General features: G+C 36.5%; 3 protein-coding genes across 3 annotated transcripts; all 3 read right to left on the minus strand.

Annotated features, from left to right (window-relative positions):
- Positions 1–3,881: 3,881 nt before the first annotated feature.
- Positions 3,882–6,213, minus strand: LOC103468607 (putative DMBT1-like protein). The gene is made up of 5 exons (XM_008415767.2): positions 5,737–6,213; positions 5,402–5,434; positions 5,018–5,329; positions 4,259–4,540; positions 3,882–4,183 (listed from the first exon to the last, which is right to left on the minus strand). The coding sequence occupies exons 1-5, from the start codon at positions 5,759–5,761 to the stop codon at positions 3,882–3,884; spliced, it is 954 nt and encodes a 317-aa protein (XP_008413989.2). The 5' UTR covers positions 5,762–6,213.
- A 1,446-nt stretch (positions 6,214–7,659) lies between these two features.
- LOC103468594 (deleted in malignant brain tumors 1 protein-like) lies at positions 7,660–17,217 on the minus strand. The gene is made up of 13 exons (XM_008415754.2): positions 16,852–17,217; positions 16,021–16,056; positions 15,621–15,938; positions 15,051–15,335; positions 14,034–14,342; positions 13,055–13,348; positions 12,237–12,521; positions 11,863–12,156; positions 11,486–11,770; positions 11,126–11,413; positions 10,710–10,997; positions 10,173–10,454; positions 7,660–10,097 (listed from the first exon to the last, which is right to left on the minus strand). The coding sequence occupies exons 1-13, from the start codon at positions 16,880–16,882 to the stop codon at positions 9,796–9,798; spliced, it is 3,297 nt and encodes a 1,098-aa protein (XP_008413976.2). The 5' UTR covers positions 16,883–17,217; the 3' UTR covers positions 7,660–9,795.
- A 1,135-nt stretch (positions 17,218–18,352) lies between these two features.
- Positions 18,353–25,185, minus strand: atf7ip2 (activating transcription factor 7 interacting protein 2). The gene is made up of 14 exons (XM_008415753.2): positions 24,971–25,185; positions 23,616–23,688; positions 23,274–23,405; positions 22,979–23,047; positions 22,835–22,872; positions 22,685–22,725; positions 22,540–22,595; positions 21,719–21,764; positions 21,454–21,527; positions 21,289–21,331; positions 20,666–20,727; positions 19,360–19,518; positions 19,066–19,253; positions 18,353–18,938 (listed from the first exon to the last, which is right to left on the minus strand). The coding sequence occupies exons 2-14, from the start codon at positions 23,640–23,642 to the stop codon at positions 18,728–18,730; spliced, it is 1,146 nt and encodes a 381-aa protein (XP_008413975.1). The 5' UTR covers positions 23,643–23,688; positions 24,971–25,185; the 3' UTR covers positions 18,353–18,727.
- Positions 25,186–26,808: the final 1,623 nt, after the last annotated feature.

Below are 26,808 nucleotides of genomic sequence, written 5' to 3' on the forward strand. Positions count from 1 at the left end.
AACAAATCATCTATTTTTCTCACCTAAAAGCAGCAGATTGTTCACCATCCTGCTGACTGAGCAAATGAACAGAAGATAAAATTGAGACAAAGCGAAGAAGAGTCTGTGCTGAAATTAGTTTCATCTGAGTTTGGTGTCAGGTATCCTGCAACAACCACTAGAGAACTTCTGTATGTTATAATTAGATCTACAAAGAGCAACATTCGAGGAAATAAGATGTATAGGACCTTTATCTGGGTATTTATATAGTGGTTTTATAGTCTACAAATTTGCCTGTAAACAAAACATTTGTAGAGCATCATACAAATATGAAGCTGCCTTTGAATGAATAGGTGCATTCACTTTTAGTACTTTCCATAATCTAACCTCTGTGATGTGAGACTGTTCTAATTGTAAATAGAAACAAGTCTCTTACAAAGAATARTTTCTSTTTAAAGRGATTCATTTGACTTTTAGGTTATTTCAGTCACTGGAATTTGTTTAGGCATTTTCTTTAGGCCCTCATAAATCTCTTGCTTAAGTTTTAATACATGTTTTTACCAAGATTRTTCATGTAAGTATATATTTAATTTAAATCAATAAAAAAAATTACATAAGTATGGCACATTATTTATTGCAGTATATTATATTTTACCCAAACAAAAGATCTCCAAACAGAAATGATATAAATAGTTTAAAAACTCCTTTGTGAAAATAACTGGATTTTTGTGATGTTAAAAATCATCACAACAAACTACAKCTTGAAAACTTTGTTTTCTTGCTATATGAAATCACACTAACTTGCAAATCTGTCTACAATGAAAAAAAAGAACAGCCATTTCAATTTGGACAGTATCAGATATTTGGTAAGAGCACCTGCATGAAGGGAGGAAGAAGCATTTGAAAGTCAAAACCCATCTGGATTAATTTTCTGTTGCCTATTTTGTTTCATTCCCTTGTCCAGCAACCCTCCTGACCCCATTAAGGGACAAGGGTGTAAAGAAAATGGACGGACGGACGGACGGATGGATGGATGGATGGATGGATGGATGGATATGCTGCATTACACAGCAAGTTGGTGATACTGTAGCAGTAGCTGTTATAACAATGGATCATTGATGCTGGACCCGTTAATCTTCAGGTCATCATTATTGGTCTCCAGAGCTAGACCCATACGGCAGAAATTGAGGAGCTTAAGTTTATTAAAATGTTATTGAAACTTTGTTTATAACTTAGTTTGAATGAAATAAGTGATTTTAAAAGCATCACACATGCATAAGGTTACATGGGTTTTGTTCTGGCCACAAGCCGTTCAAGGTTCCAGATAAGCTGCTGTGTCACTTTCCTCAACTGTGAGTGTTTGTTTGGTTAGTGTCTGTGTTTGGATATAGTTTTTAATCAACATTTTTTTTATATCAAAAGCTTCTTAAAAAGCTCTGTATGAGCGGGGAAAACTGAAACAACATTACATTTTGTAAGAAAACAAGATTTACATATCAGCAAGAATATCAAATGAGCRTCTCATCATGTAAATTTCTCCTGGGCTGTGAATGAATGAGTGTTTGTATTTGATTAATCCAAAAATAATTTCACAGCCATCAGCCAGGAACAGCTGTTGGTTTAATGCAGTTCATGTAGTCTGACATAATTTACATAAGCAAAATAAAAAGAATACACGGTTAATCTAAACTAACTTCATAAATCCCAATTCTGTACTATGAGAGGAAGGAACATGTAGTGGTACTATTGGGATAACAATAGGTGGGCTTTCTTTGATCACTATTTTTTTTATATTTTATTGTTTTATAAATGTTTTAATATTAGGGCTTGGCAAGGAACATCAAAAGGCAGATACTTATACGTTTAAGCATTCAGAAAAACGTCTAATAAAGAAGCATAGATAAGCTGTAAAACACTTCATGGAAAAGGTTCATAAATACAGGGATGTTTAAATATATATAAAGGTTGGTATGCTTCCTGTGTAGGCAGCTCCCTGCMTGAGACACATACCAAGCATACATCTGGGTAAAAACCACAGTGTGTTGTAATCAATCAACATWACTAACTCTGTTGTTTTGGCTTGTCCACTCTAACCACTAGATGGTAGTATAGACTGCCTCTCACATGTGTAACAAAATCAGGTGAGAAGAACAAATTGTTGAAGTTGTGTTGATCCAACTCTGCTGTATGTACAGCTTCTAATGTATGTTGTCTCTTTGAAGTATAAAGTGAACTAGGTTTTTCTTTCTACATCAAAGGTTTTACCATTTGGGATGCACATGTCATTATRTACTTRGCTCCTGTGTTGGCTCTCTCTTTTACAAAATGGAAAATAGAMAAATTTGACTCACTTTTTTTCCTCCTTTTGTTCTAGCTGAATAACAGTGAATGAGTGTGGTGACAACAGTAAGATGGAATCACCAGAAAGCTATAGATGAATAGGGAGATTTTTAATCCTTTAAGGTATAATATTACCTCATCCTTYRAGYATGAGCTGGGTATTTATGMAATATTGAAATTATTGTTGTAACAGGACCAAAATGCCTTTTCATAAAGCAAAATGCRGTACATTCTTTAAAAACAGTGACATTCATTTATGTACTAATTGTCCCCAGTATCAACATTATGTGCAAAGACATCTGCTCAAGGAACTCAACGTGTCCACCACGTCAGAGAAGGTTGGCTTTCTGAATATTCCAAATCAACAAGCCAGATATGCTTAGTATATCTACCAAACTTGTCTAAAGGAGAGACAGCCTTTTCTGCACTGCAGCCCAATTTTTAAATAATCTCAGCTTGTTTAAGTGGTCTTCATGTTTACAAAAGATTTTCAAATAAAAACCTGTAAAGTGCAGAATGCTTTATAGGCAATTCTGTTTTTGAATGGAGATCAAAACTGAATTGTTTTACCTGCACTTGCATCAGTGCATAATCATGTGTTACAATACCCCTGTCAAACGCAATACCTAAATTTGATAGTGAATTTGTGGCAAGACTTATTTTGTGAATGAGAATAGACCAAAATTTCAGTCTCTTGGACATAGCCCAAAATACCCAGGAAATCCCATAAAGTCCGGTATGCTTGTTTTTGAAGTGCATTGTACATCCATACTCATCCAGTTTTACAGACTAGTTTGGTTGTTAAATGATTGATAGAAGAAAGATTACAACAAGTTTTGTCACTCACAAATGTTTAAATAGCAGTAACAAAATCTATCAAATTCTGGGCAACATCGTTTATTATAATTCACCGACAGAGAAGTACACCATCAAATACAAAACAATGATAATTACAGTATGAAGGCAGAAATATAAATAGGCTCAAAATCTTAAAATAAACCAATCACCTTTTATGCCATAGAATATTTTACATTACAGTTGTGAATAAAAAGTCAAAAYCTCAATTACTACAGAAATGCTTCAGCAAAGTCATAGGAAAGCCTCAAATTTGCTCAACAAACGTTTAGAACTTTTTCTTACTTTTATTTATTATTAAACCCAGTATGCCTATCTGCGGTTGTAATAAACTATACTTAAATGTTTTGGGGGCTAAGCAGTGAGTTCATTAAGGAACTATTTGTTTAAATCTAATGATATGAAGTGTCTTGTAATGTTGTTTTACGGTTTGAACCTTGATCTCAACCAAATTTCTCCCTCATAGAGGTTTACATGTGTTATTTTATGTGTTCTTACATCTGAACAGTTATGTAAAAAAATAGTTTTTCATTCTTGCTTACTTGCTGAATATATTTAGCAACTACTAACTTTGCTCTTTGCATCATGATTTATTTTGCTGATTACAGTGACAATTTACACTCCCACCTCACGCAACATTCATTAGACTAGATTAGCTTAGGATAGTCGTATATGAGGAGATTGAGGAAGGGTCCCAAACATGAACTTCAGTCATAAGTAACAGAAACTGTGACATTGTCACTTAGAGGGGAGGTGAAAGTTTTATATTCCACAAGTGTTTCGTAATAACAGCGGTAATCTCCCACATGATTATCATTGGCTTCAAGAAATCTGAACGTAGAGGAGTTGGTACTTGATTGTTGGGTCTTAGTGAATGATCCAGAGGTCTTCTGCAGGGTGAATGATCCGCCTAAATACTGGGTCGAGACAGAACAGGTGATGGCAATGAGGTCACCAAAGGTAACCACGCCTGCAGGATCCATGGCGATGCTTGGTTTTGGAAGAATCACTAAAAGCATAATGAGAATGTTATTTATTATGTCATTTTGAACTATTTGATTAAACTAATTTCACAAACAATTACCTGTCACKTTCAGGTTGACATAGTCACTAAAAACAGAGCTAGAATCTGYTCTTTGAAAYTGACACTGGTACGATCCCTCATTTGTAAAGTTGACTTGATGGATATGTAAAATAGTCGAGTTGCTGCTCGAGTCCACAGTCTGGGTGAAAGGACCTGGGGTCTTTGTGAAGATGAATGATCCTCCTACTTCACCCCCAGTGATCGAACAAGTAATTTGGACATCCTGGCCCCACATAACCAAAYCAGTGGGCTGGATAGTGATGGTAGGCTTTGGTAGGCTGACTGAAAAATAACAACAATGTCAAATTAGAAAAATTTAAAAGAAGACCAAAGTGCAGACTTGAGAATCCCATGGACATATCTAAATAATTCAGTGACATAGCCAGATAGACACAGCAGAGCAAAATAATGCAGACAATGGGGGGTCCAGGAAACAAGAAATGCAGCACTGCAGTATCATTTAGGTCCCAAAAATCATCACAGACTGTTCCCCAGACACCATTGTGGTAGATTTCAACTCTTTCAGAACATGGCTTGTTTGATCCAAATAATCTGATTGAATCTGTAAATTTTTGTTACATGGAAAAACAAAAGTATTCAACAAAGACAATTCTGTTTGTGGCCACACAGGCTTTAGTCCTAATCAAATTAAAATCTGCCCAAAATTATTATTCTTTTTTTAAATATCAAAGTTTTTCATAATGGAACAATTAAATACATTAAACAAAACAACTATGAACATAAAGAACACAACCTTACTTGAACAGTTGACACCAGCATCTTCATGGTGTCCACAATCATGAGTCCCAAATTCTGTGTGCCCACACACGGCAAGAGAAGGTTCATTTCCAGAGCAGACCACATCATCAAGCCAGATCTGTCCAGTCCCCTGGCCAAAGTGGGCTAATGGTAGAGCTTTCTCAGCAGGACCACAGCCTAACTGTCTGCAGGCCACTGCAGCATCATTTAGGTCCCAACCATCATCACAGACTGTTCCCCAGACACCATTGTGGTAGATTTCAACTCTTCCAGAACATGGCTCGTTTGATCCAGCTAATCTGATCAGATCATCTAAAAAGAAAGCAAAATTGATTTAATATGAACCACCAAAGAAATTGTACAATTTGTGACAAGTGAACTGACCTGATGCAGAATACGAAGACAGGAAACAAGAGACTGCATTAGAAGAAATAAGCAAAAATGATTCATTCAATGTGGTTAAGTTCTTACTTGACAAATAAATCATCAGAGGACAAAATTTGATGAGGGATGGAAGTTTGGAAATTCTGCTCAAAATAATTTACCATTCCTAGTGTACTTCTGCCTAACTTAAGATAAGATTATGAACAATTATTTTGTCATTTTCATAACCTTACATTTTTCCAACTTCTGTGTTAAACCACATAACCAATAATGTATGTAGGATCRCTGTACAAATTTGAGACATGAATCATAAACAAATCATCTATTTTTCTCACCTAAAAGCAGCAGATTGTTCACCATCCTGCTGACTGAGCATACGAACAGAAGATGAAATTGAGACACAGCGAAGAAGAGTCTGTGCTGAAATTACCTGATTGTTGTCAGGTATCCTGCAACAACCACTAGGGAACTTCTGCAATTAGATCTATAAAGAGCAAAATTCAAGGAAACAAGATGCAATAAGGTGTGTTGGACCCTGTGTGTTTTATAGGGGTTTTATAGCCTACAAATTTGCCTATAAACAAAACATTAGCAAAATATCATACAAAGCTGCCTTTGAATGAATAGGTGTATTAATTTTTAGTACTTTCCATAATCTAACTGTAGAAAGGAACGTCTGTGATGTGAGATKGTACTAAATRTAGAAAAAACAAGGCTCTTACAAAGACTAGTTTCTGTTTAAAGGGATTCATTTGACTTTTGGGGCATTTCAGTCACTGGAATTTTTGGGGGGATTTTCCGTATGCCCTAACAAATCTCTTGCTTAAGTTTTAATACRTGCTKTTACCAAGACTACTCATGTAAGTATACATTTAATTTAAATCAATAAAGAAAATTGCACAGTCATGGCACATTATAYGTTGCARTTTATAACATTTTATCAAAATAAAAGATCTCCAAACAKAAATGCAGTGGATSTAAATAGCTTAAAAATTMTTYTGTGAAAATAACTGGATTTGTTGTGATGTTAAAAATCGTCACAACAAACTGCAACTTGAAAACTTTGTTGTCTTGCAGTATGAAATCACTCGTAACTTTTCAATTCTGCCTACAACGTAAAAAAAAAAATCCCCTTTCTTACAAGAGCCATTTTTATTTGGACAATATAAGATATTTGGTCTGATTCCTCAATGTCTTATACCATACCATACCAACTTTATTTATAAAGCCCTTTAAAACAACCACAGCTGATACAAAGTGCTGTACATTAAAACACAACATAACAAAAAAAAAATAAGTAAAAAAATAAAATAAAACTCTTACAGTTTAAAAACAAAAACATACAATTTAAAACTAGATCCCGCTGGAGTTGAAAGCCAAGTAAAATAGATGGGTTTTAAGACTAGCTTTAAAAGTGGACAGTGAAGGGGCCTCTCTGACCTGCAAAGGCAAGTCGTTCCATAATATAGGGCCCATGACAGAGAAAGTCCTGTCCCCTCTGAGCTTCCTCCTGGATCTGTTATTATTATCATAATAACAATCGTAATCTCCCTCAGGCCTTTCACTGGCTTCAAGAAATCTGAATGTGCAGGAGTTGGTACTTTATGGTCATGCTGAATGAATCTGAGGTCTTCTGCAGCATGAATGAATCCACCTARAATCTGAGTTGAATTGGATCAATAATGTGGGTGTTGTGTTATAGTAATGTGGAGCAGCCAATAGCATTTTTTCTATGTGTTATTGTTGAACTCTATCAGAGCCTATTGTATATTATTTTTGGTTATCTGCGAAGTCTTCTCAATCAGTAAGATGTAGTTCAATCGTTAATTTGTTTTGATTATTGGAAAAGTCAAACTCATATACTCATTACTCTGAGAGTGATAATTAAAGTGTAATGACAATTATTGTTTACAGGTAATGAAAACCTAAAATTCAGTTTCTCAGACAAACAATATCACAATGGAACAACAAAAAATGAACTTTAATACAGTAGTGCTATATAGTGATGATTTTGTGACCATCATAAGAATCGTAGGGAGAAACTGGAGGTGCCTCGACAGTTTACAAGAAGATGCTAACCGCAAGGAAGGTAAGCCATAAAATAATTGCAAAAGAATCTTTCTTTTGCAATTATTTTTTATGAMTTGTTTTTGTGAATTGAAAGGAGAATAGGGGGGATGGGRAGGGGGAGTGTGTCACAATCTACCAGGAKATTTAGAGCATTTCACTGGGATCCTAACTTCAGCTTCTAGCTAAACTTTCTGAAAGATTTCCRATCAAATAAATAACATTTATAATTACATTCTACCTTGTTTTCCAAGTGTTTCAGATGAATTTACCCTGTGTAAAAAGTCTTTTTCCAACATACATTTTTTGGTTCTGAARTCATTTTCTACTTTTACAGTACAAATAAAGTGTTCCTTGATAATAATCAACGTCAAGTTTTACTCACTTGAAACCAGTCTAAATAGTAAACATCTTTGTTACTGTGACGATAAACGCCACTAGTGTGTTCGAGACTCTATGTTTTACCATTCCTTTGAAGAAATTTTACTTCCTGACATAAAGTTGTTGATGCTGGACCATGTCCTGGTAATCTTGAGGTCATCATCACTGGTCTACAGAGATAGACCCATATGGCAGGAATTGAGGATCTTAAGTTTATCAAAACTTTATTGAAACTTTGTTTATACGTTAGTTGAATGAAATAAGTGACTTTAAGAGCATTGCACATGCAGCGTTTGAGTTTTGTTCCGGCCACAAGTCGTTCAAGGTTCCAGATAAGCTGCTGTGTCGCTCTTCCCAACTGTGAGTGTTTGTTTGGTTAGTGTCTGTGTAGTTTTTAATCWCCATTTTTAATCAAAAGATTCTTTTTATGTTTAAAAAGCTGTGTATGACATGGGAAAACCAGGAACAACAWTGCACTTTGTAARGAAACAAAAAATATAMACAAGAATATCAAATGAGCATCTGATCATGTAAATGTGTCCYGTGTTTGTATTTGATTAACAAAAAACCAGGGACAAGTTAAATATATKAAAATATTAAATTCTTTACTTCATTCATTAAATGCTAGTGAAATGAAGGAAAACAGTAGTCTGTAGCTAAGCTAAATATGCTAAATGGTTAATAATCTCACAAAGTCTACCCACCTCTCTTGGAGAAAAACTGGACTATAAATTCTCTCTCTCTCTTTGAAAACCTGACGGCATATTTTTTTCTTAGCAGCGTAGTAACTGCCAAAGTCGTTCTTGTCTTCTCACTGTTGCAGTCAGAAGAGCTTGAAGTTAAAACGAGTTGACGTTAACGTCAAGTTCGCTAAGCAGGAACGAACCATTTCATGTGGATACAGGGGGGTGTTCGGGGAAAATATAGATGTGTGCTTTTTGGTCTGGGAGTAGTAACATTTAATTTTTACTTCTAAAATCATTTTTAAAACACTATATGATTTTGTAATTTTTTTCTATTTCTATAAAAAAAAACTATTTTTTGTGGGAGGGCCCCACAGGAGTCCTTGGAATTGTCCTAACTTTTCCCTCCTGATTACCAATATGTGCACAGTCATCTGCTCCAGGAACCAAGTCAGAGAAGTTTGACTTTCTGAATATTCCTAATCAACAACTGAGATATGTTAAGTATATTTACCAAACTTGTCTAATGGAGGAAAATCCTTTTCTCCACTTCAGCCCAATTTTTGAATCACCTCAGCTCAGTTTAAGTGCTCTTCATAAAATCCTGAAAATGCAGAATGCGTTTATATTCAGACCTTTGTAGCCAATAMTGTTTTTGTATGCAGGTCAAAACTGAATTTTTGATCTGCGCTGCAGTTCCATCAATGCATACTCATGTGTTAGAATATCCTTGTCMAACTCAATACCTACATTTGATTGTGAATTTGTGGCAAAACATTAAAATGAATGTTCAGAGACGTACATCTCCAAACTGGGTGAGCTTGAATTATTTTGTAAATTAGAATAGACAAAAACTTCAGTCAAGGTGTCTGATACAGAGACATAGTCCAAAATACCCAGGAAATCMAATAAAGTTCAGTATGCTTGTTTTTGCAGTGCATTATACATCCATACTCATCCAGTTTTACAGACTAGTTTGGTTATTAAATGATTGATAGAAGAAAGATTACAAAAAGTTTTGTCACTCACAAATGTTTAARTACCAGTAATAAAATCTATCAAATTCTGGGCWACATCATTTAATAAAATTCACCCACAGAGAAGAACAYCATCMAATACAAAACAATGATAATTACAGTATGAAGGCAGAAATATAAATAGGCTCAAAATCTAAAAATAAAGCAATCACCTTTTATCCCATAGAAGATTATACATTACATTTGTGAAGGAAAAAGTCCAAGAAGCAATAACCCTCAATGACCTTCAGTTATTAGCAACAGAAACTGTGACATTGTCACTTAGAGGGGAGGTGAAAGTTTTATATTCCACAAGTGTTTCGTAATAACAGCGGTAATCTCCCACATGATTATCATTGGCTTCAAGAAATCTGAACGTAGAGGAGTTGGTACTTGATTGTTGGGTCTTAGTGAATGATCCAGAGGTCTTCTGCAGGGTGAATGATCCGCCTAAATATTGGGTCGAGATAGAACAATTGATGGCAATGAGGTCACCAAAGGTAACCACGCCTGCAGGATCCATGGCGATGCTTGGTTTTGGAAGAATCACTAAAAGCATAATGAGAATGTTATTTATTATGTCATTTTGAACTATTTGATTAAACTAATTTCACAAACAATTACCTGTCACGTTCAGGTTGACATAGTCACTAAAAACAGAGCTAGAATCTGCTCTTTGAAATTGACACTGGTACGATCCCTCATTTGTAAAGTTGACTTGATGGATATGTAAAATAGTCGAGTTGCTGCTCGAGTCCACAGTCTGGGTGAAAGGACCTGGGGTCTTTGTGAAGATGAATGATCCTCCTACTTCACCCCCAGTGATCGAACAAGTAATTTGGACATCCTGGCCCCACATAACCAAATCAGTGGGCTGGATAGTGATGGTAGGCTTTGGTAGGCTSACTGAAAAATAACAACAATGTCAAATTAGAAAAATTTAAAAGAGGACAAAAGTGCGGACTAGAGACTCACATGGAAATAAATTATTTATTGCCATAGCAGATAGATATCAACAGAACAAAATAACACAGACAATGGAGAATCCAGGAAACAAGGAATGGCAATGGAGTAAACCAGAAAGAGACAGTGGAGAAAAAACAACTTAAATATACTAAGTGAAAGGGAAAAACGATCTAAAACATAAAGACAAAACATTACCAGTTAGTTGGATAGAATCACTCAAGTTGGTGCTCAAGTCTTGATTAAAAGACCTTCTTTGAAACTGACACTGGTACGATCCATGATCCACCAAGTTGACTTGATTGATGTGGAATGAAGCCGAGCTGCTGCTTGAATTTACAACATGAATAATTGGTCCTGATGTCTTCTTGAAGATAAATGATCCTCCTACTTGACCCTCAGAGACTGAGCAAGCGATGTTGACAGTCTGACCAATAGAAGCCACACCAGCAGGATCCAAAGTGATGCTGGGCTTTGGAAGAAATACTAAAAAAATACACAAGAGAAACGCTTTACTGCCCATAAACCTTTGACATAATTCAGAGTAAGGGGACGTCACAGTACATTTTAGAGATCTCATAAGAAGTGGCAGATGTAAATTAAAACATAATTACCAGTTAGTTGKACAGGGTCACTGAAGCTGGTGTTGAAGTCTCGATCAGAAACTGTCCTTTGAAACTGACACTGGTATAATCCCTCATCTCCCAAGTTAGCTTGAGTGATATGGAAGGTAGCTGTGTTGCTACTTGAGCTTACAGTTTGGATGAAATTACCAGATGTTCTCCTAAAGACAAATAATCCTCCTGCCTGACCCTCGATGACAGAACAGGTGAAGGTGGCATCCTGACCCCACATCACCCCACCGGCAGAATCCAAGGTGATGGTCGGCTGTGAAAGGTTCACTAAAAAGCAACAAAAATATCATGTCTTTTCTATGTTTAATCAAATGGCCAAAGTTAATAAAAAATTATTACCGGTTAGCCAAACAGGGTCACTAAAGTTGGTGTGAAACACTTCACCAGAAACCGTTCTTTGAAACTGACACTGGYACAATCCCTCATTTCCCAAACGGACTTGCGCGATATGGAAAGTAGCCGAGTTGCTGTTTGAGTTTACAGTCTGAATGACAGAACCRGGAGGGTTTGTGAAGATAAACGATCCACTCAATCCATCCATAACGTCACACACGATGCTGACACTCTGACCCCAGGAAACCAGACCAACTGGCTGCAAGGTGATGTTGGGTTTTGGAATTTCACCTGAAAAATGGTGCAAAGTTTGGTCACYKGTTATAGTCATTTCAACCCTGTAGTAAACTCAGTTAATCTGCAAAATAAACATAAAAACTCACCGTTAATATAGAGTGAGACATAACTGCTGAAGCTGGTGCTGAAGTCTTCATTAGAAATCCTCACTTTGAACTGACACTGGTAGTTTCCCTCATCCGTAAAGGTAACTTTAGGGATACTTAGAGTAGCAGAGTTGCTGCTTGAGTTCACAGTCTCACTGAAACTTCCTGAAAACTTCCTGAAGATAAATGATCCTCCTCCTTGTTCACTAGTGACTGAACAAATGATTCTAACATCCTGATTGAGATTAATCACTCCAGAAGGTTCAATACTGATCGTGGGTTGTGGAAAGATCACTAAAGAAATGAGACAGTTGTTATTTTCTTGGCACATTTATTTAGAGATTTAAGAGTAAATGAATGCAAAAAAATAATACCTCTTAGTTGGACTGTGTCACTAAAGAGAGTGGTGAAGTTTTCATTGGGAAGCATGATTTGAAGCTGACACTTGTACCATCCCTGATCATTGAAAGTGGCTTGAAGGATATAGAAAGTAGCAGAGCTGCTGCTTGAGTTCACAGCCCGGCTGAATGAGCCTGTGGTCGTCGTCAAGACAAATATCCCTCTTACTTGTGCATCAGTGACTGAACAACTGATGCTGACATTACGACCCAAAGTGATGTCACCTTGAGGAGTAAGTCCAATAGTGGGCCTTACAGGGCCTGTCAAAAAAACACAATATTTAGTGTCAGAGTCACACAGTGTCATCATAACATAGTTAATACATTTCATAAAGGACTGTCAGGCTTCAGATTTGACATAATTTCTGTGCAATGATAACACAGATTCTATTTTCTTCTATTTATTGCAGCACTTTTATACAGTCTCTCGTCAACAAAAATCTTGATTGACTTATTGCACAATGGATGCACACACTGCACTATTTCTGGATGTAATAGACACAATAATATTACATTAAGTTTTCCCTTTAAAGTTACTTGAATTACTTTATTTATTTCCAAAAGTACTGCATATATCTTTTTAAATCAGTCCCCGAATTATGGAGAGATACCGTCAATGTGTAATTTATTGTCACTTACAGTGGTGGGGATTGTTTGGAGGGTTGCAAAACAACATTTGAATTCATAAAATAATGACTACAGTAGAACTTTTTCCAATTCTCCCAATGAGGACTTAAATTAGATTTTACTACTACGAGTTTTTCCCAATACATTTAGTAGAAAACCTACATTACCTGAACAGATGACACCAGCATCCTGACTGTGATTACAGTTCTGAGCTCCAACTCTACTGTACGAACACTCAGGCAGATATCTTTCGCTCCCTGTGCAGGTCACTTCATTAATTTCTCCTGTTCCCTCTCCAAACTGAAGGACACTCAGTGCTGTACCACATCCCATCTGTCTGCAGACCACTCGAGCTTCGTTTATGTCCCAGCTGTTATTGCAGATGGTTCCCCAGGATCCATTGGTGAAGATTTCAACTCGTCCAGAACATCTACTAGGCCCATTTAACCTGCTCAGACCGGCTATGAAAACCACGAGGCACAATTAATAGACAAATACTGAATGGGAAAAACAGAACTTTATAAAAGGCGTACAAACAATCTGACTGATTATTTTGTAAAATAACACTGATCTGAAAACTTTCTAAAAAGTATAGCTTTACCTAAATGATGCAAATGAACAAAATTTAGGGAAATTTTACTATAAAGGGGCTCAAGATGACTGAAGAGTAATTAAAAGGTGCTTAAACTGAGTATTAGTTTAATAAATGTGCTCTCTATTCAGATACAAAACAAACAGTAAACATTTGCTTGTCACAGTAAAACATCTGAACAGGAAGCTGGCCTCTGTGTTTGTGGAAAACCGGTGAATCCCCAGAGATTTGCATATTTTCAATATTTATCCCACATGCTATTTAAAATAGGGACAAAGGGAGTTTTTGAAAGAAAAATATTTGGAAAAATTTATACATTTTTCCAAATATTAAAAGATGGACCCTGGTTACAAAACAAATATGTATGAGACTACCCAATGCTAACATATAATAATAATAAAAGATGAAGAGCTGCTGAATCAAAAGCTTTCTCTTAAAGAAGCTCATATTAGGAAGACTATCCAGAGAACAAAGCTGTTCTACTAGAACTCACGTTTACATGTTGGTTTTGAACTAAAGCAACATTTAGAGAGCAGTGATGAACATTTTCTCACCTGAGCAGATCACACCAGCATCCTGATTATGACTGCAGTTATGCACCCAGTATCCTCTGTTTGAGCACCGAGTCAGATGTGTTTCATTCCCCATACAGGCCACATCGTCAAAGAGGATTTTATCTGCTCCTTTTCCGAAGTACGCTGAGTGAGGAGCAGCCATGGCTACGCCACAGTTCAGCTGACTGCAGACCACCTGAGCATCATTCAAGTCCCAGCTGTCATCACACACTGTTTGCCAGGCACTACTGAAGTAGATTTCTACTCGTCCAGCGCACCGAGACGGTCCAGTTAGACGGACTCGATAATCTATCAAGTGTATAAGATGAGGGACAAAGTGTAAAAAGGAACAAAGAGTGAGCAAAAAGGGATTGGTCTCAGACTCAGATTGTAACTATGAATCATTAGGTGTACAATATACACATATTCCTTAGAACAAACGAAAGATGTATAGATGAAACAAAATGTTTACAGTGTATAAAATGATACATGACTGTGAATAAATTACAAAAATGTTTCCAGATTTAGGCCAGTTAAGATTACCAAAATGATTTTGCTTTTCTAAATACAAGAAAAAATGTCCATCTATCCATTTTCTTGCACCCTTGTCCCTTAGTGGGGTCGGAAGGGTTGCTAGGGCCTCTCTCCAGCTAACGTACCGGGAGAGAGGCGGGGTTCACCCTGGACAGGTCGAAGAAAAAACTTTTTTTTTTAAATTAATATAATTTAAGCACGAAGGTGCTTGTGTGCTCGTGTGTTAATTATAATTAAGAAAGTATTGAAATTCTTAAAATAATTCTCATTATAGTGTTATTCAGAAAACAGGAGTCATTGTGTTAATCCTAACTGACCCAAAACAGGAAACTTTCAGTCTAAGTTCATGCTAGGCAGTCTGAAAACACAGGGTTGTGTATTTTATGCACCATATGTACATGTGTGGGTTTCAGCTGTTGATGTATAATAATCACGAAGAAATTAATAATACATTATTGAAAGTACAAAGAAACTGAGCCATACCTGAACAAGAGACATAAGCATAGGAACCATATTGGTATGTCCAAGAATTACTGTGCTGACATTCTTTTAGAGAAAATTCACTTCCGGAACATTTCAAATCAGGCAGCACGACGCTGTAGCTGTAGCCGTAGACTGACTGAGAGATTAATGCACCACAGCCCATCTGTCTGCAGGCCACTTTAGCAGCATTTATGTCAAAGCCGCTATAACTGAGTCTTCTCCATCCCCGATCGTGGTATAACTGGACGTCTCCAGAGCATGATGGAAATGGCAAGATCTGTTGAGCTATAGTTACATAAGAAAATAACAACAAAAGAAGTAAGCATATGCTGTTTTACCAACTTAATAGCAGCATAGATGAGTGTGGCTACAACAAGAAATAGGAAAAACCATATCTGTCAAAGAAAGACATTTCTGAATGACTGCATCACTTTAACAAGAAAACTGTGTGTTTGCTACTATTCTCAGTACAGCTAATCCCACATCCATCACTATCACAGAACTGACTTTATCAGAAATCCTCTGAGTGATGTGTGTTATCTAAAACATTGGATTTCTACACACACTTACAAGAACAAGTGACACCTGCATCCTCACTATGTTCACAGTTGTGGATTCCAAATCCTCTGTGGCTGCATTCAGAAAGAAAATTTTCGTTTCCTAAACAGCCCACATCATCCAGCCAGATCTTTCCTGTGCCTTCACCAAAGTGAGCCGATGCATGAACAGTTAATTGTGGTCCACAGTCTAACTGTTTGCAGATCACATCAGCTTCATTAGAGTCAAAGTAATCGTCACAGACTGTTCCCCATTCTCCATTGTGGTAGATTTCAACTCTTCCAGCGCAATACCCATCTGAACTCGAACCAACCAATCTGACAATGTTGCCTGAAATGAAATAAACAATAAATAATCATTTTAAAAATAAGTATTAAACAAACAACTGCAAAAGTTGGAGATATGGACTGACCTTCGGCAGCTGACGATAAGCACAAGAGAAAAGAGGCTGTAGTAGAGAGAGAGAGAAAATAAACATGGTTATGTGAGAACAAAGTAATAAAAACACCAGAAAAATGTTGAAAATTTCAGAAAAAATACTATTTTTGACAAAGACTCTGATAAATCCAGAGTATATGGTTTTGGTGTATCTTATCTGGCAAGTTCTTCACATGTCAGCATCTTTCAAGGTTACAGTGACTGCTCTTCAACTTAATAAAATCACAGTTCACAGCTATGTATTCATTCCAGATATTATAAAAATTCTAATCTAACAGTTTTACCCAAACCACAATTTATTGCTCATTATGTCTGTTGTTCAGCATTACAATCTGAATCCAGTCCTTCCAGTCAAATATTTGGTCCAGCTTCACTGCAAAAACATAAAATCTTACCAAGCGTTTTTGGTCTAGTTTTTACTTAATGCACTTGAAATAAGACAAAACTAACTTTAGAGTAACTTTTCAGAAAGGTATAGAAGCTTGTTTTAAATCAATAATTCTTTCATATTGATTAAAAAAATACGATTTCGACTGGCCGATAATTTTACTTATTACAAGACGTGTTTCCCATTTGTGAAACAATCTGCCAGTAGAACTCGTAGTTCTTTTTTTTAATCAATATTAAAGAATTAAAAGAAGCTCCACTATCTTGTTGAAAAGTTCCTTGAAAGTTACTTTTGTCTTATTTAAAAAAAAATAGAGCAAAAATGCTTTTAAAATGGCTATTCATTGACTTACTAAAATTTCCGTACATTGAACAATTTCATAATCTAAAAATTAGAACCAAAAATATTTTTGCTCACCTGAAACAAGACCCAGTAACAGATCTAACATCTTTACAGCCTGAAAAGTTGGTGACTTATGAATGACCAAACACGAACACTACAGGACAGAACAGCAGATGGTACCATTTATGGATGCCCACTCAGTCAACCCCGGCAGGGGAGGGGCAGGGGGAGAAGGTAACAGTTTTGTTTCCTGGTCAGTATTTACACAAAATAAGGATGTTTGTATGAACGGAAATCTGAGCGAGATACATGATCATGTACTTCCTTGTATTCAAAGAAGCTCTATTTATTTTTGCAGTGGATGTGTTTACAGCAAACACAGAGCAGCTGCTAGTCTAGTTGCTAGCTGGTTCTAGTCTCTCCCTCATATATCAAAATAAGAAGAATTTAATCAAACAGGTACTGTTTTATTGTTTTTTTTATTTAATAAAAAAAAACATCTAATACCCAATTATACTTTTTTTTTGGTCTTGGTCTGTGACATTAAATCCAAATAAAACACATTGAAGTATTTAAACATATTGCAATTTGTGGTTGTAACGTGAAAGATGTTAAGATCTGTATGAACTCTGGATGCTATAGGTGTTCATCTACAAAGTCTGTAAACAGACTTTTGGGTTAACAGGTAAAAACTACACTGGTCAACAGCCAAAAACAGTTTGGGGTTTTTCCAACTGTTTTAGGGTGATTTTGATTAGCTGAATCTAAAAATGACATTGGTTTTGCTCAATCAGGCTAACTTTCTGAACTAAGCTACATATTAGTTTGGGATGCACTCATGATTATTGATTACTGTTAAACTCTGACGAGGGATATCCCTGCTGCTGAGCATACGAGGCGTTCAAAGAAACAGAGGTTCATGCCCTGAATTTTGCCCAATGAAGATGTAATATTCAATGTACATGTACTTACCTTTATCAGTGTTTACTATTCAGTTTACAGAAATTCAAGCTTATGTCATTTAGTTAGTACACTCTGTTAGAAAACAATTTTTTTTTTTCTCCTAAAGCCTTTTTTGGATGAGAAATGTCAATGGAAATGAACTGTCAAAAATGTCATCAGTTTAATCAGAAGATTGGATTTCTCTAAATCAAATATGAATAAAAAGCTGACCTGACTGAGGAAAAATGGACGTCATTTTTGGATTCAGGCGTAGCTGAAGCTCCAAACTCAAACGCGAGCAAACAAAGCAGAGGCTGTTTCTCACACGACGACATTAGTGCAGAAAACCGAAATGCAAATGTTCTAACCGGTTTAAAACAAGGAAACAAACTTTATTTGGTTCACCGAGTAGCACAGGTTGACCTTTTAAACACACACGAAGGCACTCACTGATGTTGTGCTACAAATTACATTTAGCATTCATAAGATAAAAAAAAAAGAAAAACAAAAAAACGCCAGTAAATTATCCAGGTAAAAGGAAACAAAGATTTTATTCAACAAGATTTATGTTAAAATATGTTCAATTGTTTTGACTTTACAATGGAAAAAAAATGTAGCAGCTGATGAAAAGTAATTAACATTTAAAAGTGAACTTTATTTGCAAATAAACAAAATCCAAAATTTTGTTAAAATCTTGCTTGCCTGCTTTTAAAGATAAGATAGCACCATTACTTCTGCTCCTGGAATCTTAACACAAAGGTGTACTAAGAATATTTACATCAGGGCACTTATTTTACCAACTGGAACCTGACTGTAAAGCTTTTAAGAGACATCATTCTAAAGCTAAACTGCTTCTTAACTTATTTTACTGGCATTTGAGTGCATACTGTTTTACTTACAAATAGTTCTGCCTGCGTAAGAACAGCAATAAAATGCATTCTGAAGAATCGAAGGAATAAACGAAAGCTTTTAGGTTTCCAAGTGGTTCCTGCCTGCATCCTCTTCCGAATTAGTCCGGTAGGATCGCCGTAACAACTTTGCTATAGGGTCCGTAGCGACCAAATATGTCTTTGCCCACCACAGCAGCACACAGCTTGTGCCCACGCTTGAACTTATTGATCAGAGCGCACATGGGCAGAGACTTGGCCTGCAGTTTGTCGTAAGTATCCCACTTGAGGAAGACGCCGCTCCCTTTAAAGGTCTCCATCGCTAGAAGGATGCTGCAGCAGAGAGAGAGGAGGAGGAAATGTTCGGCATTAAACTCTTCTCCTTCACAATATTTTCAATGTTTTTTAATAACAGCCTTCCTCGCAACAGGGTTATTTTTTTTCCAGTGCTGTCTCTTACGCGTAGCTTTCCATCGGTGGCAATCTGGGGTCTTCGTCCTCCACGTTCCAGAGGACGGAGATTCGAGTTGGGTTCCTGATGAAGGCCAGGTTTACGTCTACTCTCGGAGGCATCTTGTACGAAGCCGCTTCAGCCTTCAGGACGGCCGGGAAGGGGGTGTTGGGAAGAGGCGGATAGACGAACATATCCTATTGGGAATATGCGATGTACCAGTCAAGCGTAGTACATCGCTTGACTGGTTCAAAAGCGATGTACTACGAAGCAGGTTTCATACAGCCAGACTGTTTAACTAACCTCCATCGGCTCCATGCCTTCCAAATCATTGGGTGTGGGACTGCTGCTGTGGCCAGGAGAGGAAGCTTCTTTTTTTAACCGCTTAGCCAAGGGCTCATCGACGTAGTCTTGATTTTCGTTGCGGGAATCTGCTGCCTCTGTTTTTATACTGGCTATCTTCTGAATTTGACAAACCAAAAAGGGAAAAAAATAAAATAAAATAAAACAAAACAAAATATTATGGAAAATGTGTGGCTGATTTGTCAGGTTCATTAACATTTACGGTGTCAGCAAGATCCTTACAATTCCTGTGTTGCTTAAGTATTAAAGTGTTACTGACACAAACATGTTGAGTTTTTTGTTGTTGTTTTTTGAAAACAGAACCATAAAAGAATTTGTTGTGCAGATTTAAATTTGCTTCCTGCTTTTCACCAATCAGGGCAGAACTATGCATAAACAGTGGTATAAAAATAGATCTACTCATTTAAATGGCTTTTACCAAGCTGAATCACCCTTTGCATATCCACAGAGAGGCTTACAGCAAAATTTGCGTTGAACATGTGGCTACTCTTCCTGGAAGTTTTATCCAAAATCTAAACATAGTCCACATCTTTTAACAGGGCTTTCAGGAGGGCGTCCTAACAGCTCAACGCCAGGCTGCGTCTCCTGTTCCACAACTAGTTTTGAAGTGTTTTAGGTCTATATGCTGGAACAGCAACTGTGCCCAGGTGTTCGTTAACTGATCCAAAATGCTACCCTTCAGTGAAACCAAATCGTTCAGGATGTTGAAAAACTGACCCAAGAAATATGGCCCACTCCAAAATTGACATTTTCAAACTGGTGGAAATTGAAACAGTCCACATGGACGAGTATCATTGTCTGTTTCAAAGTAAAAAAAACGCAGATTAAGCTGTTTATTTTCTTAAATTGTTTGTATGAGCTGAAATAAAGAGGTATTAAATTTGCTTCTTGCAGTTGTAGCTAGATTTACTTCATGTTCATTGTATTTTCACCCTGCAGGAACTTAGGAAGGGTTTCAAGCTGAGGACTGACAGTTCCTCTACACTCAAAGATAAATCATCCCAATTTTATTTATTTATTTTTTGGTCGTTTGTTGTTTTTTTTGTATGTTCACTTGTTGTTTTGCAAAATCACTGAAGTCGATCATCAGTGCATCCAGAGAAACAAACAGGGTGACATAAGAACAATAGCAATGGGTGATGAAATTTAATCTTCTGTCAATTTTATGACAAAAACAGTGTATTTAAAAAAAAAAAACTCTTACAAAGAAAGTAAATGTTAACAAGTAAGCAGACTCCAATCCTACCTTATGCTTTTTAGAGTCACAGGGACTAAGACACGGTGGCGGCGGCGGCTTCTCACATAAATCTGCCACAGATAAACACAGAGAAACATCAGGAGGCAATAACAACAAACAGCTTGGTTTCTATTCAAATGATTCAATTGAATCTAATCAATTGGAAAACTTTTACACACCACACTTTTCAGTTTTTTATTTGCAAAACAAAATCTTTGAATTGTGTAATCTTCCTTCAAATTCACAACTGTATGCCACTTTATGTACGTCTCATTAAATTCAAATGAGACCTACGTATTTATGTTTATGGTTTAATGTGACAACATATGAAAAAGGGGTGTGAATACTTTTGAAAGCCACTGTGTGTGTGTATGACTCAGGACAGGAGGATCTACTGTGTGCCTGTTGTTTAAGATTTGTGTTACACTGTATTCCAGCTAATCCGTTACAAATACAAAAGATGCTGGTGTAAAAGAAAAATGGATAAACTGTAAATGTTGGGACTAGTTGTGATTTATCAAATCAGTGCCATGGAGAGTATGTGTGGATTTGTGTGAGAATCACACAAGATATATGGGCAGTCATAAAAATGGATTTATCTGGTGTAGTCAAATATCTGCAGAGCAACTTACCTTCATTACTTGACCACTGATTTATTTGTCCCACTTTTCTTTCCTATGAAGGAAAATATGTCAGTGGGTATATTCATGCTGTACTTAAAAGGAAGTTGATTCAGCTTCTGCTTAGTTATCCACACCATGATCAGTATGTTTAAACAAACAAAAATATCATTTTACCTTAGGAACAGGAGAACACCGAGGCGTCAGAACGGGAGGAGGGTCCTCTAAATTCGCCACGGCAGTGGTCAGCACTTTGCACAAATCAGAAGAGGCAGGACACAAAATGAAAAGATTATAATTAGTAAATAGAATATTATGTTTGTAGATATTTTCGAATAGTTAAAAATGCACGTAAACCAGAATTTTTTTCTAAAAACTAAATACCAAAAATTCTATTTTCACCTTAAAGACTAAAATATTTGCTGCTGTGACATGAACTTACTCTCATTGTCGGCGCGGAAATTTTTCAATGCCTTTCTTGTCGTCTCCTGAACAAAACAAATCAATGAAAAGCTGCTTTATTATGAGTCAAACAGCAATGATTTGACTAAATGATATCTGGCTATTTGCTGCTTGAACTGTCAAAAAAAAAAAAGTCTCTAATTTACGTCTATAATTTTACCATATAAAATCAGTAAAATTCTGGCTACCACAGCTGCTGGTATTGCATCTTTTACAGTGTGTAATCAAATTAATTTTAACATCAAACTATAATAATTTGAGTAAGGAGAGAAATTAAGTTTTACAGCAAATATGGGCAGTAGTGTATTTTTTATTATCTATTAAGAAAAATGTGTATATTCATTTAAGAACAGAAAAAGTCACAATATAATCAAATATGTGTTTTATGAAACATTTTTTCCTCCTGAGACTGTCAGTAAATGCTGTATGTTTTTTCAAAATATGAGTTCACTTAATGCTGTTTAGCAGTAAAGTAGCAGCACTTAATGTAACAGTGTGGCCTATTGGATAATATACATGTTTCACTCTGAAGATGTTCTCCACTTTGTTAGGATTCAAATGATTAAACTGGTTGATTTATGGCTAAAAAGACAAAAATATTAAAACCTTTTACACCAACAATTTTATTGCCATTGCAATTAAAAACACAAAACATCAGTATATTTTAATTCTACCCCAATGTGCAGGTTTTGCAAAGAAAATCTGAGCCGATGCACTGATCCTTCTTGGAAACTGTGCATTAGATCGTTCGAAACTAAACAGACTGATTTACTAGTTAGGGATAAATTGCTCTATAATTACCATCATTTTGAGAAGCTCCCCACTTTCCGCTTCACGGTTTGTTCTCATTGTGCCTGCTGTGGTTAAAAGGAAGCAAGCACACAAAATAAAAACAAATGCAATGTAAATCTGGATACCAAAGCAATTTTGCCGAATGAGCTCTTACACTGTGACGCCGCGTCCAAAGGGTCACGCTCTGGGCCTTTCCTACAAAGTTCACAGCAAACCTCATTATTTCCGCCTTTATTCAGTGAAAACAAGTCGCACACAAATTCACGGTCGTTACTGACGAAGCACTAAATGAGCTGAAACGTACCCAAGGAGGTCACGGTCACCAGCGGAGGACGGAGAACTCTACAAGAATGTTGAAAATTAAGATTCAAATTTGGGATATATTGGCGTTATTGTTAAAATATGAAAAGTTACCCATAAACAGGGGAGACTATGAGATTGTACCAACCTGTTTCTGAATACTTGCTAAGTAGGAGAGAGCCACCTCCGCTCTCCTCGCTATGGCATCGATTCGACTCTGATGAAGAAAGAAAAAAAAGCGTTCAGTAAAAACAGCTCTTTTGTTTTTGCTCTTTTGCAAACGTCCATTTACTTTAAGCACCCTCCGATACACTGCATCATCCTGCCTAATAATCAATCTGTGATACGTCACCCTCTTGCTTCACAACTGGTTAGAGGTTATTTCCTGGCATGCTGTACTTTGTTTATGCCACGCATGTTCTCTGTTCTTGTGTTCCCCCCACCTCTAGTTTCTGAATGGACGTTTCGAAGCTGGCTTCATCATTTGTGTCTTGAATGCGTTGTATCATACTCTCAATCTGCCTTTCCTTATTTGCCACAGCTTTATGGGCCTCCTGCTCAATCAGAGCTTGCACCTGTAGAAACACAAAATGCCATTAAGGATACAAATTCATGGCATTTGCTTTTGGACATTTTCAAATATCTTGCACATGCGATGTCTAGAGATATGTCCAAAGGATTCAATTGCACTCATAGTTTTAAAAAGCTTTGGGTTAAGCCTTTCTTTTTTATTATCGCCATTGTTACATTAATATTAACCTCAAAAATATCAGGTATTTTCTTACTTCTGATTGGGAGATCATTAGCCTCATATCGCCGGCTTCAGCAGATCCAGACACAGGAGGAAATGTCTCTGTTCTTCTCAAGGAAACAAAAAAGTAAAGAGAAACAATTAGAGATTAGCTAACTTTGCCTTTATCTGTATTCATCAACAAAAACTGTAAAGCAAGAAGTATTGCATCGCAGTGGTGCAGACCCCTCAGCACTATAAGCAACACCACTGTGAGAGAAAGTTAAATACCAGAAAGCAACATACGACATTAAAGAACTGACAAACAGTAGAGAAATTATGAACAGGTTGATTTAAAAAAAAAAAAAAAAAGAAATGTTTCCAAATCCTTTTTCAAACTGCATGCAGTGCAACATAAAAAGTTCAATTTGTCTGTCTTTCACTTAGACATGGCATTCCCCAAGGATCCCTCCCTAGTCCCATCTTGTTGTCTAATGTTGCGCTTGAGGTCTGTTCTTAAAAAACTTAAGTTTTCCGCTCAAATTTTTAACTACAGATTTGGTTCTTAACCCATTTAATCCCCACCGGCAACAATTGTTGCCAGACAATTTTTTTTTTCTAACTTCCAGAAGCTCTAGAAGGATTTTTTTGACTTTTGGTAACTAATTGAAGTTCTAAAATAAAATAATAGAGTGTCTACTCTAAGCAATATCAATTTCATGCATCTGGTGTGAAAGGTCACATGGCCAGACCTCTTTACTTCCCACCTGTAACGCTGGAGGTAAATGTCAGTGTCGCTATGCTTTCCAGTGTGATTCAATTCAAAAACTGAAATTCATTTATAATCTTGAGTTCTTATTTTGTTGCTGTTGTTCTGATGACTACATGATTCCCCATTAAAATATTTTAAATCTTTCATCAAGGAGCAGCATCAAAGATAAAGGCAGGTTTTACGATTTAATAAGACCGACAATATTAGTCAGGCAGTACACGGGGACACAGTTTTCTGAAGCATTTTTGCAAGCTGGACAAGGAACGTTCCAGAACAACGCGGTCTTAAAAATATAGGTTAGCTCTTTACACACGTGCTTAAAGAAACTTTTTGATGCATAGTAAACACATTCACTTACAGTCGAATATCTCGTTTCACTTCAATATAAACCTTTCAGACTCTTAATATGGGTAAAATAATGATGTACGTGTTAGATGATGATGGCACAAAATAACATTATAGAGCAACGGTTTTAACTGGCAACGGCTGATGTGTTTTTCCTTGTATTCGTACATGTCTGGTACGGTGGGGAGGATGTTTTTAGAAAAGTACGATAGTTTCAAAGTTGCTCTTTCTCTATGTTAAGTACAAGTATTTCAAAAATTAATAGTCAAATAGTTTACTAACAGTAACAATACCTCAAGAACACCTCAGATCGTCGTCTCTTTGATTTTTTTTCCGGGTTTTCTTCTTCTAGCAGCTAACAAATCAACCGCACAATGTGTGGACGCCACCTACTGGACTGGAGTATGCACCGATGAGATGCCAAAAGACCCTTCTTCCTCAGTTCAGCTAAACCAGTGGTTCTTAACCTGGGTTCGATCGAACCCAAGTCGGTTTCAGGGGTTCGGCGGAGTCTCTGCCGCGGAGGTAAAGACACATTTGTGTAAAGTCGTGATGACGCCCCGCTTTGCCATCACTTGCTGCAGAGGATCACGTTACATTGCTACAACTACACCTAGACATTTAAAACCTAACTAGATTATTCTGTACTAACAGCAGAATAAATAAAACATTTGTGAAACCTTCTAATTGATTTGTGAAATTTGTAAAATGTCAACAGATTCCAGAACGCAATAGATCTGAATTATTAATTTGTGATTATTATTTTAACTTTCCGTTTTCTTTTTTTAATCTTTATTATAKATGGAATTGGACAGTTCTGTTTGATGGCTTCCTGGAGGGAGAGATTGGCTGAGCTATTGTTGTCAACAACTTTTCTCCTACTATTGACGTTTTTGCTTTTCTTTATATAAAGTATTTCTATCAGTTGCTCTTTTTCCGTTTTGTATACAGTATTTGTTTATACAGTATTTTTTTTATTTTTACATTAATGCTTACCTGGTCAGATGAGGTGGAAATGTACATCCTCTTGATTACTGACAAATGTCAGAACCACATGGACTGAGCTGGTTACATCAGATCAAGCTGAATCTTTATTTCTCATTAGAATGACTTATTGTAATTTTAAGACATTGTTATAAAATTTCATCTTTATTCTGCTGAAATGATGACTGCATTCTTGCAATTAAAAATTCTTGTATCCTGACCATAATGCTCCCTTATACAACTCACAGAACAGATGATTGAAATAAAGGCATTTTTTGAAAGTATTTTCTGTGATTTTATTATAGAAATTGAGAACGGGAGGAATCGATTAAAATCAAATCTGGTATGAAAAAAAATCTTGTATCATCCAGCCTTATTCAGCATATTAAATTATATGACTAACTACATATTACTTAATATTCACATTTCTTTGCTGGTATAATCTAAAACTGTTGCATTTTTACATCTCACTTGAATTCCTGATCTACATGCAAATACTTGATATAACGTAAACACTGAGAAAAGGGGAAAAAGTTAGTGAAATGTAGAGAATTACAAATGAGATTCAATTTTAYTGTAGGTAYAAACRGGATARCAAAATGAACAGTGAATATATKATATACTTCCTAGCAGCTAATCAGACATCAGACTTGTTTTGCCTTTACTGGTGATGAAAACTCGTCACTCTGGAGGAGAGGAAGACCGGCTCAGCCCCGTCCAGGATGACTGAAGTGTCACGGACTGAAGTGTCACGGTATAGCCAACAAAGTCTGCAGGTAGATCTTTGCATCTCTGGTGCTCTGGTTTCAAGATCATAGTTTAACCAAGTACTGTAAATAAAAAGTTAGTCCACGTTGTGATGATCCGGCAGACTGTGGACTGATGGACGCCGTACCGGTCAGCTGGTCCAGGTGCTTGGATCCAATGGAAAGGTAATCGGCACAACGATCATGGCTCAGAAACGCATCACGAGGTGTTACGATGAAACCTGAAAAATTTTAAAAATCTAATAAGCGTCCATATTTAGCTGCACAACATAATCAAAACTAATAAATCCTCAGCTCTTTTTGAGAGTTTTGCTTGAAAATAAATTGACAATATCTCAGGAAATTAAATGTGTAAGTGAAATAGTTCTGGTATCACAAAG

Source organism: Poecilia reticulata, linkage group LG8, assembly GCF_000633615.1.
Source record: "Poecilia reticulata strain Guanapo linkage group LG8, Guppy_female_1.0+MT, whole genome shotgun sequence".
NCBI classification, from domain to species: Eukaryota; Metazoa; Chordata; class Actinopteri; order Cyprinodontiformes; family Poeciliidae; genus Poecilia; species Poecilia reticulata.